This window comes from Neovison vison, chromosome 1, assembly GCF_020171115.1.
Source record: "Neovison vison isolate M4711 chromosome 1, ASM_NN_V1, whole genome shotgun sequence".
NCBI classification, from domain to species: Eukaryota; Metazoa; Chordata; class Mammalia; order Carnivora; family Mustelidae; genus Neogale; species Neogale vison.
In genome coordinates, this window is record NC_058091.1 from 277,766,144 (window position 1) to 277,778,248 (window position 12,105).

The window sequence follows — 12,105 nt, forward strand, 5'->3', positions numbered from 1 at the left end:
GTATTATATAATTCCATTTATATGAAATGTCCAGAATAGGCAAATCCTTAGAGACAGAAAGTAAATTAGTGAGTGCCGAGGGCTGGAGGAAAGGGCAGATGGGGTGTGACTGCTAATGGGTGGGGAGTTTCTTTCTGGAGTGGTGCAAATGTCCTGAAGTTTGATAGCCATGATAATTGCAGGTGTCCCTGAATATACTAAATATCACTAAGTTGTACATTTTTAGAAGGGCGAATTTTACAGTCTGCAAATTATAGCTCAAAAAATGAAAAGTAATGTCTATAGAGCCAAATGAAAAGATGTTAAAGTGTGTGCTAGAGAAATGCGAAATCCAGGCAAACAGTAAAGAAGATTCTTTAGAATCTTAGGAGGGAGTGTCTGCTTCTGAGAGTAGACCCATGGAATAGGTAATGATAACTTAAATCCAGGAGCAAACAATCCCCTTTAAAGGCCAGGAGGTTCTTTTTGTTGTGGCACCTATTCTTATAAAGACCCTAACCTGACAATGAGTGACCCCCAAAATTTTGCCCTGGACATCTGTGGCTCCAATTCTGTTTCAGTCTAAAAACTCTTTTTGAAAAGCAACTCAAGTTCAGTGAGGTGAGAACCACGTATGGAATAACTCTTTTTGTTTGGGATGAAAAGTTGTTTCCTTAGTGGGAAAGTCTTTTTAAACCTGGAAAATTTAACATTAATAGTATAAAAGTGATAAAATTAGAAATCTACAATATTAATACTTTCATTTCAAGTATATATTACATTTAGGTCAACCTGGTAGAGTCACTTTGTAAATATAATTTAAGATGTATAAATTATTTCAGAAATGATTTCCCTATATAGAAATGCAGGAGGGGGCGCCCGGGTGGCTCAGTCAGTAAGCAACTGACTCTCCGCCTCAGCTCAGGTCCTCATCTCGTGGGTCATGAGATCAAGCCCTGTGTGGGGCTCCACGCCCAGCAGGGAGGCTGCTTGAAGATTCTCTCCCTCTGCCCCTCCCACTCCTGTGCACGTGCACTCATGTTCTCTTGCTCACGCTCTCTCTCTCTCCTCCTCTCAGATAAATAAATCTTTTTTAAAAAAATAAGAAGAAGAAATACCAGAGCTTGAGAGTCATTGAATTTATAAATTTAATTGAAGAAATGCTTACAAATTCTTGCTAGGGAAGAAAAGACTTCTTAACTATTTGAGGATATTTTGATTATTACAGTCTAAATGCTGAAAAAGAAGATTGAATATGTTAAATTTATAAATGGAGTTTTGAAATGTTTAAAAGTGGTTAATTAAACTAAGTTTATAAAAGGACCTAAACTGTATCCAACTTCCTGAATGTGTTGTTAAAACTTACCAGATATATAGACAGAATGGTAAGATTTTTAAATTGAATATAATAGCTTCAGGAAAAACTGGGTTTTAGACACAGTATATTTAGTAAATTGTATGTTCCTTTTTAAAACTGCAAAGTAACAATAACTAGTATTGCTCTGCACTAAGAACCATCCTTAAGGACAACATAAGCTTTAAACAGACAGGTCATGGACCCTGTGCCTTGGCTAGTTCTCGCTGCTGTTAGGTAGTCTCCACATAAAAGAAACCCAGGCTGAACATAGAGGGGTCAAAATATGGCTTTATGACCCTTCTGCCTGCTAGACCACAACCCAGAGCCTCTGAAATTATAAGTGGAGCCTGGAGAGGTTGGAAAAGCCAACTTCTCTGGCCCCCTACAGTATGAGTGGGGATGAGCTGGTCTAGCAAGAGAGGCTAGCTCCCCAGACACCTCCAGGGCACTGCTTGTGTCCCTGCTGGACAAAGTGGGAAGCTGCAAACAGCGTTAGCCGGGGATTGGCAATTTTATTTGTTTGTTTGTTTGTTTGTAAAGGTCTAAACAGTAATTCTAGATTTTGTCTCATTGATTGAAGCATGAAAGTAGCCATAGACAAGTAGGTAAGCATGGCTGTGTTCCAGTAAAACTTTATTTGCCTGGGTGCTGGGAGGTAACCAACAGTGGCTACTGTGATTAATGTCCCTTCTACTTTTAACATTTCTTCTACATTAAGGCTTCCCCTTGAGATGATAGGAAGACGTCAGCTGAGTCTAAAAATATGAATATTTATAAGCCGATTCTTTCTACTTGTGGAGGGAAACACCTTAGTTTGGATGCAGAAGTTGGAGCAAAGACCTACATATGGGAATCACTCCAGGCTCGGGAGGGCCAGGTGGAATCCCCAGAGTAGTGGTGATACTCTGCAGGAGTTCTGGGTATCTTTCATTGTTCCTTGAAGACAGGAAGCATCCATACCTCATTTCTGCCTCTCAGAGTGGTTGTCTGATTCACAAGGCTTTTTGGATAGGTGAATAAAACAAACCTTCTAGGTATATCAAAAAGAGAAAATAGATGTAATCTGTTCTGTAATTCTAGGTTAGCAGATTAAGCAAAAAAACAGGAATGCTTTTCAGATTCTAGCTCCTACCACCAAAGCAATGGGATCATTTTATTTAGCTCTTCTGGAACACACTGACTTCTCCTGTGCAGTGGAAGATGGGGTTTCTATATAATTATTGTCACAATATATAACATTCGCCACACTTCAGAGATTTCTGATCGGGCAGGAAGACTTCTAATAAAGGTGGGGCTCAGTCACCGATCATAACCTGCTAGCATTCATCTAGCTTTTTAATTATCCCAAAGTCAGGTGGGCTGCACTTTGCTTAAGAAAGAAGCGATCTTACCGAAACTACACTTTTATGTTACACCTAACAATCTTGAAACCAATCATCCATTATAGATCTGCGCTCCCAAAATAATATTGTGGTCTTGGTTAATATCAAGGTGTTGTTTTCTGGCCCTTTTAATACAGTAAAAAGTAAACAATATCTGTTCTGTGTTGTAGTATCTTTCGGACTATGGTAAATTGGTTTTGCTTTATTTCTGCCTTTAATGACATATTTAGTACCTTTCTAAGGATTTAAAAATCCTGCAAGCAGCACAATGAAAAGGGGAACAGCTGGTGCTGCTCTCTCTGGACTAACCTTCTTTGAACAAGCTGCCAAGAATGCACTCTGAAGAATCTTAATGATGCCCTGCCACTTTATCTCCAGACCCCATCCTGGAGCCACGGTGTGGGCAAAGTTCTCTCTGACTTTGGTGAAGGTTACCAAGCGAAGCCTGCTCCGTGAGCTTCTGCAGTTAAGACCACAAGGCTGGAAGGCCCCTTGGCATACTCCCAGGCGAGATGTACATACTGTGCATGCCGGTGAGTGCTTGGCACCCAACTCTCTAGAAAGAAGAAAGTCTTGGTTTGTTGCACTTGCAGATTTCCATGGCATAAATAATTCAGACCCTGGCCAGTTTTGTGGCTCCTAGAATTTGATGTCCTTGCCTGGGGGCGGAAAGAGAAGGCTCACGACCAGCATTTCAGTACGAATGTTTCCCCCACTGTGATACGGGACTACAACGGGGCATCTCCTCTAATGATGAAAGTAAGGAGTGGGTGAGGATGAGGCAAGTTCTGCTCCTTTTCGGACAGTCACGGTCAATATCCTACAAGTTTCACTCATCGCTGAGGCTCTCTCTTTTTTTTTTTTTTTTAAGATTTTATTTATTTATTTGACAGAGAGAGATCACAAGCAGGCAGAGAGGCAGGCAGAGAGAGAGGAGGAAGCAGGCTCCCTGCTGAGCAGAGAGCCCGACGCGGGCCTCGATCTCAGGACCCTGAGATCATGACCTGAGCCGAAGGCAGCGGCTTAACCCACTGAGCCACCCAGGCGCCCGCGCTGAGGCTCTCTTAACAGCCTATTAATTGGAGCCCTGGAGTACATGTATCATGTAGACCATAGTTCTACCAAAGAGTTCAAGACCCATATGATCCTATGTCAGAAAACATTATTCATCTAGTTGTTGGAAAAATACAGGCATGCGATGGACACGCTGTGGACTTAAAATGACAAGAAACCCATAACTGGCTCAAGGTGGTTACTGAGTCGTGGGTTCTTTTGCAAGGTGCATAGCGCATCTGACCTGAGCTCTGCCTACCAGACCCCCAGCCACAGCTCTCTTTGTTGGCTTTCTGTGTTTCGCTTGTGTTCCTCACCCAGCATCCCTGTTATCTTGTCTTACCTGCTGACTGATCACTGTTGCCTTGAAGGAGCTGACATTGTCAGCCTGATTCCTGTGCCAGAGATGAAGAAGGAATGTGCCTTTATTTCGAAAGTTTCTCTGGGCAATCTTCTACCAAGATATTTCTTTTTCACTTTGACTTGAATTTAATATTCCTCCCTCTCTCGATTTGAATCCATTGCTTTTCTTCCAGTTGTATAATCAGGGTGCCATAAATGAGTGAAAAAGCCTTTAGTAAACTGTGTGGTATTAAACCGTCTTTTATGGTCACTGAAAAGCCAGGGGCAATGGGGCTTGTAATCTTTTAATACAGATGATGAGGACAGCCTCCTCTTCTGGCTGTTGTCTCTGTTTTTGTTTTCTAGTGTTCTGCTCTCAGCATTGGAACCCCACACATTGGCCAGTGGAGCGCTGGCACAGGGCTTGTTCAGGAAGTGGTGGTCGAATGAATGAAGTTACAGGGAGCGAACTTTCAGGACCCACGTGTTCAAAGCTTCTCATACTAATCTTCACCCTATGACAATGCACCACAACCACCCTCAAGTTAAGAAAGGTCCATTATAACTGCTAGTTTTTTTCCTCAGAGGGAATATGTGTCGTGGGTAGGTGGGGATCTAGAGAAGTAATGTGCAGAAAAGATACCCAGCTTCTATCTCCACTGAGAAAGCAAGCTAAATTGCCCCAGACAGGGGGAGAAATACCTACAGTACCACCCCAGCTGGCATTCTGGACATAAGATGGGGGAGGGATTTTTAGTTACTGCTGTGACTGGTATAGGGTAATGGCATTGAGTTCACTAGGACTAGGGGTGACCTACTGAAAGATGCACAGCACAGTCCCATGGAGTAAAGAACTAACCCCCTTTTCAATGTCTTACAACACATTCATGTGGGTCAAAGCACTGTTTATAAGTATCTGAGCTTAGAACTTAACTCGATGTCACATAAAAACACTAAGTCATCCCTTTTGGACTGTTCTCTCCCCTGCTCCCCAGAGTGTTTAAAGGAAAATGAGGCCAACTCTGGGCACACAGTACTTACATGCTTTAATAACAAAAATAGGAAAAACAAGCAGTTATTGTTATAAATAAAAGGAGATTTGCAGGCTTTTAAAACGGAAGACCTATTATTGCAGTTTAGAAACTAGTTACGTGACTTCCAGAAATGTAGTCACAGCGGGTTTGCAAGAATTAAAAAGAAATTTTTGCTCGTGAAGTGAGGGCAAGATAGGGAAGTCGGTATTATTACATAACCTTGTTAGAGGTCCTGCAAGTTGGAAAGGATTATTATTTCTCTTCTGAAAGAAACATAGAGGACATCTCCTACCCGATTTCACAGCTGTTACAAACGTGAGCAGCAAAGCCATGGTGCCGAGTTGTCCGTTAGGACTCTGCAGTAAGTGCGTTGTGGGAATCAACAGAATGCAGTCATGTGCGTCACCCCACAGTGGCGTGAATGAAGGAGGGCTCTGACAGCATAGCTAAAATAAGTTGGCTACTTACAGCAGCTTTGTTTTCCCATCTCTAGGGTGGACACATGGCCACTAACAAATGCCCACTCTCGGCGGTTAACCCAAAAATAGCCAGCTGACTACAGGTTGCCAGGCAGCTGGATTCTGACGTCACTGCCCCAAGTGCCGTCTCCCGAAGCCAGGGAGAAGCAGTCCCCTCCTCCTCATCCCTGCAGCTTCCATTGAGGCATCATATTTAAGTGGCTGATTAAGTATTCAAAACATGTGATTTATGTTGGTCAAACTTAAATGCCTTGTTCTTTAAAATTATACAGCAGCATTATGAAAGGACCAAAAAAAAAAAGATAAGGTGAACAAGTCAAATGTAACTGTAATTTGTATCTTAATAATACAGAGGAGGTGAAATTTGAAGTTCAAGTTGACAGAAAACTAAACAAAGGTACGCCTGGGTGGCACAGTCGGTTAGGCATCTGACTCTTGGTTTTGTCTCAGGTCTGGTCTCAGGGTCGTGGGATCGAGCCCCACGTGGGGTTCCACACTAGGTGCAGAGTCTACCTGAGATTTCACTCTCTCCTCCCTTGACCCCACACTTTCTCATGTGTTCTCACACTCATGCTGTCTCTCTCAAATAAGTAAATAAAAATATATTAAAGAAAACCAAATGAAAATGTTAACCCAATAGGAAAAGTTCCAGTCAGAGCATGAGGTCTCCATCGTCCCCTCTCTAGTATTACCTGCTTTGTTTTTAGAAACATGAAACGCTGGGTAATGAAAAGCTGTGTTCCAGCAACAACTGGTCACTCACTGTGCTTGAAACTCACTGAAAATGCCAGACTAGTTTTACAGTTGATGTTATAAACGAAGGATGGTGTGGAATCATTTGGATACCAGTTGGGGGAGTACAGAAGGGTGAGGGAGATACCTACTTAGGTTACAGATCGGAAAATCTCGGGTTACACAGCCATAGTTGTCAGCTTAACACCATTAGGCTCCTTTATCTGGTGACCACCCTGTAATGGAACCTTCCATTTCCTCCTCAGGTTTCATATTCAGCAGGAACAACTTCAGAAACTACCTTCAGACATTATTATCTTCCAAGTGTGCCCACGCAATAGTCTGTATTTTCAGTTGCCTAGAGACCAACCTAATGGGTACTTAAAACCTGGCTTTCTGTGTCTGGTCCATATTGTAAAATATCACAAGTTCTATTCTGTGATTGCTTAAATCTAACATTGTTTTCAAATTAGCTGTCAGTATGCCACCAGGATCAATTCTGTGAATTTTTAAGCCAACCGTTTGAAGGTATTGTTGGTAACGTGCACTTACTGTGTTAGTCTTTCTCTTTATCCTAATATTCCTGAATTTCTTGCCACCAGTCCTCTTCTGCTATTGGCAAGACTTAAAATGATGTGAGGTTATGAAATGGGCCAGGGTAAAACTTCTTCACGTACCAGATTTTGGACGTTCGTGCCATCCCCTCTTGGTGGGAGGCATTATTGATCAAATACCAGATTCTGTTTGTGCATTCTGAAGCCCCACTTTGTGGGAGAAGCAAGGAGCCTGACATCTCTGATTTTATACTCTCCAGAGCAGCCAGCTCCTCCGCCAAGCTGTGGCCTTAAACACGGTCCCCACCTGTCCCCCCTGCCAGCTCTGCTCTCCCCCTGCTGGCTGCTGGCCTCCCTTGGTGGGGCAGAGCCCGTCTAGTGCCCGTTGTTGCACAAGCAGATTTCAGTTTCTCTTGGAAGTGGGTTGCTTTCAGTGCTCTAAAGAAAAGAAACTAAAAGAAGGGAGTTTACATTTTCCATAAGGGAGAATTCTCTTAACAACGTGATTTATAAAATACCTTGGGCAAACACTGTTCAGAAGTTGTATATCCGCTTTCTGATCTGAAAGGAGATTTTCATTACTTTCCAGAATCAACTGATGAGAGCCCTTCCATTTTCACAGGCTTTTTTTTTTTTTTTAAGTAGTAGTATTTATTGCTAATTTGCAGACATTTATAGAAGGACTTTGGAGACACACTTGAACTCTAGAATGTTAGCGTAATTGTGGTTCCTACACTAGCATAAAGCCTTAGTATTTCTTATGTCTATCTTCTTGCTCACATGAAAATAATGTACACATATTTTAATGCCACTTTTGGATGATGTACCTCTGCTGTACTCTGGTCCTTGCCGTGATAGAGGCAGAATGAAACCACATTGGGAATGGCATGTGGTTGAGACCCTTTTTTTTCCTAGATCTCGAGTATTGACTAAGGTAGGACCTTGGAATTTGCCCTGGCACATGGGATTTAATGAAATCTGTTGACCAAAAATGTCTTCAAACAGTGGTTCTTCTGGTGTTGCTACTCACTGTATTTTATGTTATTAAAACCTCACTAGGCTATACATACGGTGTTCAGTTCTTATGTGACGGAGTGTGGGCAGGATCATAGCTTTGCAAGCTTTGTGTTTTATCATACCCTTTGAGAGGTCATCAGTACTTCCAGAAGATGTCACAATTTGATGTTTCCTCTCGGTCTTGAGTTGGTAATCTTGGACACTATTAGTCAGTAACCTATTAGCCTCTGTGCTAAGAATGACTTGTGACTGAATATTTACCAAACAGGTTCTTAAGATAGCAAATTCTCCACTCACATACCAGTTAAAAGGTCATGATTTTTGCCTCCCTGAAAATTCAGGACTAGGAGAAAAAAACAGGATGCTTTGTATATCTATGTATCTGTATAACAGTTTAAATATGCATATACACACGCATACTCAGTTTCCAGCCTCTTTCCTAAAAAGTGCTTTCTCGGGTCTCAAAAATGGATACTAGAAGTTTAAGGGGGAGAGAGAAAAAAGATTATTTAAACTACCAGTTTTTGTCGTATATGCATTTGGTAGTCAAAATATGCACTTGGTAGTCAAAATAATTTTGAGTAATTGATACAGTACGTACTGTAGTTTGCCACCAATTGAATAAGTGAGCAAGGGGGTGTAGCAAAAGCTGCTCTGCTGGTGGTTTTGATGGAATCGAATCTTCCTGGTGCCTGCAGTGTACTCTGCCCTGTGTGCTAGTGCATGTAATTCTTTTTTTTTTTTTTTTAAGATTTTATTTGTTTATTTGACAGACAGAGATCACAAGTAGACAGAGAAGCAGGCAGAGTGGGGGGGGGAAGCAGGCCCCCCGCTGAGCAGAGAGCCCCATGTAGGACTCCATCCCAGGACCCTGGGATCATGACCTGAGCCGAAGGCAGCGGCGTAACCCACTGAGCCACCCAGGTGCCCCTGGTGCATGTAATTCTTTCTTAGACTCCATCACCTCCCATGCAGATAAGTGTGTGGGTGACCTGGTTTGTAAGCAGGTCACTCACCCCTAAAGAAAACAGTCCTGGGTCACAACGTAGGACCCACATTATAACAGCAGCAGTGGATGGAATTCTAGAAAGTCCTAGGCATCACAGTTTATAAGCGTTCTCCTTGAAATCCCCCCTATTTCGTCACTCACAAACTTCTGGAATTAGAGAGGTTCTGATATAACTAATAACATATTTATCTTCTCCCCCCCCTTAAGGTCAAAAAATATTTTGAACTTGAACCCCTTGCACGTGGGAAACGCTGGATTCTGCAGCCCTGCTCACTGGACGACATGGAGGCACTGAAAGACAGCTTCTCTCAGCTGATAAATTTGTTAGAAGAGAAAGACCATGAAGCTGTAAGAATGTGAAATTTGGCAAAGAACACGGGTTCCCAAAGGCCTTGAACCTATCATGTTAGTTTCTCAGTTTAATTTTATTTTGGTATCAAGACTTTCGTGGCTTCAGTGTCTCTTTTCCTCTAGTTATCGCCGACTCTCATCTCTCTATTAAAGTGAATATTCTGTAAATCAGGTGAATCATCATCGGCATTAACGTCAAGTACACACTACTGAGAGAGAATTTATTCTCTGTTTACCACTAATTATCTTCGCCGCATGTCTCTTCCTTCTGTTGTTCTAAGCAGCTCTTCTGTACTCTGTGTTAAAATGGATGGAATTCGTGGCTCGCAGAAATCAAGTCCCTTAAGAAGGACTCAGGGAGACTCAGAACCTTGACTCCTTTTCCCTGGGTTTGGGGGTGGAGCGTTATACGACTGGGGCTCCTCATTTTATGTCTGTTGTTTCCAAGATCTCTTAGAGTGTTTATTTTATTTTATCATATTTTATTCTTGAGTTTTTTGGTATATGGGCCTCATAGATTATAAGAGAAAAATGAGCACCAAAAACTTCAATGAATCACCTTATCAGAGAGGAATATCCTACCAAGATAAAATTAACGTGGAAGAACTTTAAAGACAAGATCCAGAATTTCCTTGATTCCATCTGAAGTCTCACTCCCCTGTCTTAAGTGCAGAAACTCCGTTTTTGAGACGAGAGAGAATGTAGGCACAATGCGGGTATGCCTCACTGATGACTGTTTCATCGAGTCCTCCAATATTTTTTTAATGGAAAGAGTCCCCTGCATAAAGTCAAGCTGCAACATGACAGAGGTATCTTTCTCTAAAAATCTTAAAAGTGTCTGATTGAAAGAGAGAAGATAATTTTTTAAATAATAGATAAAAATTTTAAAGAGCCAAATGAAGTATAGTTTATACTGGCTAGGGTTTAAGCTGGCATGGATTTGACAAAGAAAACAAAGACAGAATCATCTGGATATTCATTCATTAAGTGCTAATGGAGTTTAACGGAGTCGCTGATTGTCTCCGACGAGTAATTAAAGGTCTGTCAGTATTCCTATTATAAACCTCTATTTTCAGGGGTTTCAGTGTGCCCTTAAAAAAAAATGTGCTGGGGCTGCAGCAGATCATTTTAGGGCCTAGATTCAGTCTTTGGAACTCTTTTTTTTTTTTTTTTTTTTTTTTTTTCATTTAATTGGAATGATAAAATTATGTAGAGATAAATGTGCAGTTTTACTAAGGTTTGGCACCTTTGACCTTTTTTAAATCAAAAATAATCTATAGATATTGAAGTTTATGGATGTAATCCTCTTTGGCACATTTTGTAGATTTTTGACCGCTTCAAACACAAAATGGCCAAATGTTAGAAAACTGCTCCTTTCACCTGAGCAATAAAAACATGTTTGTAATTTTTAGGTAGCACAGACTGGTTCTCAGATACCACAGACTCGCACTGTATTACACGGTGATGTAATACCTTGTAATTCTCCAGAAGATATACATCATTCAGATATAGCTTTTGTGGTTTCATCTTGTAGGTGGATTTTAATGAAATCATTACCTTTGAAACATGGACCACTTCTTTAAGCTTCCCCCGCCCCCGATGGAATGGATCCAAAAAGATTCGTATTCAATCTTGTCTCCAGTGTCCTTGAATATTTTTCACTGCGTAATCCGTGAGCAGCACAAAACTTTTATTCCGATGACCAGTTACACAGTCCCTGCTTGCATTTTTGTTTTGTTGTGCTCATCTTCTGTGAAAAATAAAGGATTCTTAGGCATTGCTTTCTCTGCAAGTTCATTAAATGGAGAATGTTGTCTTTTTAAGATACTGTGGCTGAGTGCTCCTAGGCCATCTGTTAAATGACTTCCCGTTGTCTGTGTGTGTGTGTGTGTTCATGTGTGCGCCAGTGATGGGCTTCTTCTCAGACCCACGACTGTCTGCAGTGTCTCAGCCGTCAGAATGAAAACATTATCAATCAGTACCCAACAACAGCTGTTTTTGACAAGTTTCTGTCTGACGCCTAATGCTTTACAACTGTCAATAAGGCTCCTTCTTTGTCTGGCAGTTCGGAGCTCGCCGTCTTGCTGCTTCCGAGTGAGCGGCATCCTGTCCTTGTAACCCTAGTCGTGGAAATCCACTTGGGAGGGGGCGGGGAGGGGGCTTGGATGAGCCAGTGTGGGTGGGTGGCGGGTGGGTGGTGTGTGTGTACGGCTCTTCCTACTTCCATGTAAAGTGCCACAGGTGTCTTAGTTTGCATATTCAAATATTATGTAGGAAAAACAGTCTGTTATGTATTTCTCCACTTAGTTTCTTGTTATATTTATGGAAGTTACCCGTTTTTGTACCTTCTTAGCTAAAGCAGTTGCCTTTTTGTAATGGCAATTAATTTATATGACGAAACTTTGTACCTACTGTAGTTTATAGTTATCGGTTGCTAATTAACTGCCATCTCGCCCTGTCTTTCTATTAAAAAAAAAAAAACCAAAAAACTGTATCTATACTTAAAGGGTAACAGATTTATGTGGACAATTGCCAGACAAGAAGAACTTGTATTGTCCGTGATTTATATATGATTTCCCCTATCTTCAAATGAAAATAAACGCTGAGTAGAATTGATGTTTTCGGACTTACTCCTTTCAAGCTTTTTAGCATTTGGGAGTCCCAGATTTCTGTTTACATTTGTGTTGCCTGTTTAAGTCTTCAAAATAAGTTCTGCTGCTCTTGGGTCAAAACAAATGATTAATTCACATTTCCTTTAAGGCCATTGTGAAAACTTAAAAGACCAAAAAAAAAAAAAAAAAAAAAGAGCTAGTATC

At 41.3% G+C, this 12,105-nt stretch overlaps 1 protein-coding gene across 1 annotated transcript in view; it reads left to right on the top strand.

The window, feature by feature from the left end:
• The window catches only part of ARL15 (ADP ribosylation factor like GTPase 15), a 394,558-nt gene extending 382,653 nt beyond the window's left edge, over positions 1–11,905 (top strand). The window contains exon 5 of the mRNA XM_044231975.1: positions 9,146–11,905. Coding sequence (XP_044087910.1) covers positions 9,146–9,298 — 153 coding nt within the window. The 3' untranslated portion in view covers positions 9,299–11,905. The remainder of the gene's footprint in view (positions 1–9,145) is intronic.
• The last annotated feature ends 200 nt before the right edge of the window (positions 11,906–12,105 follow it).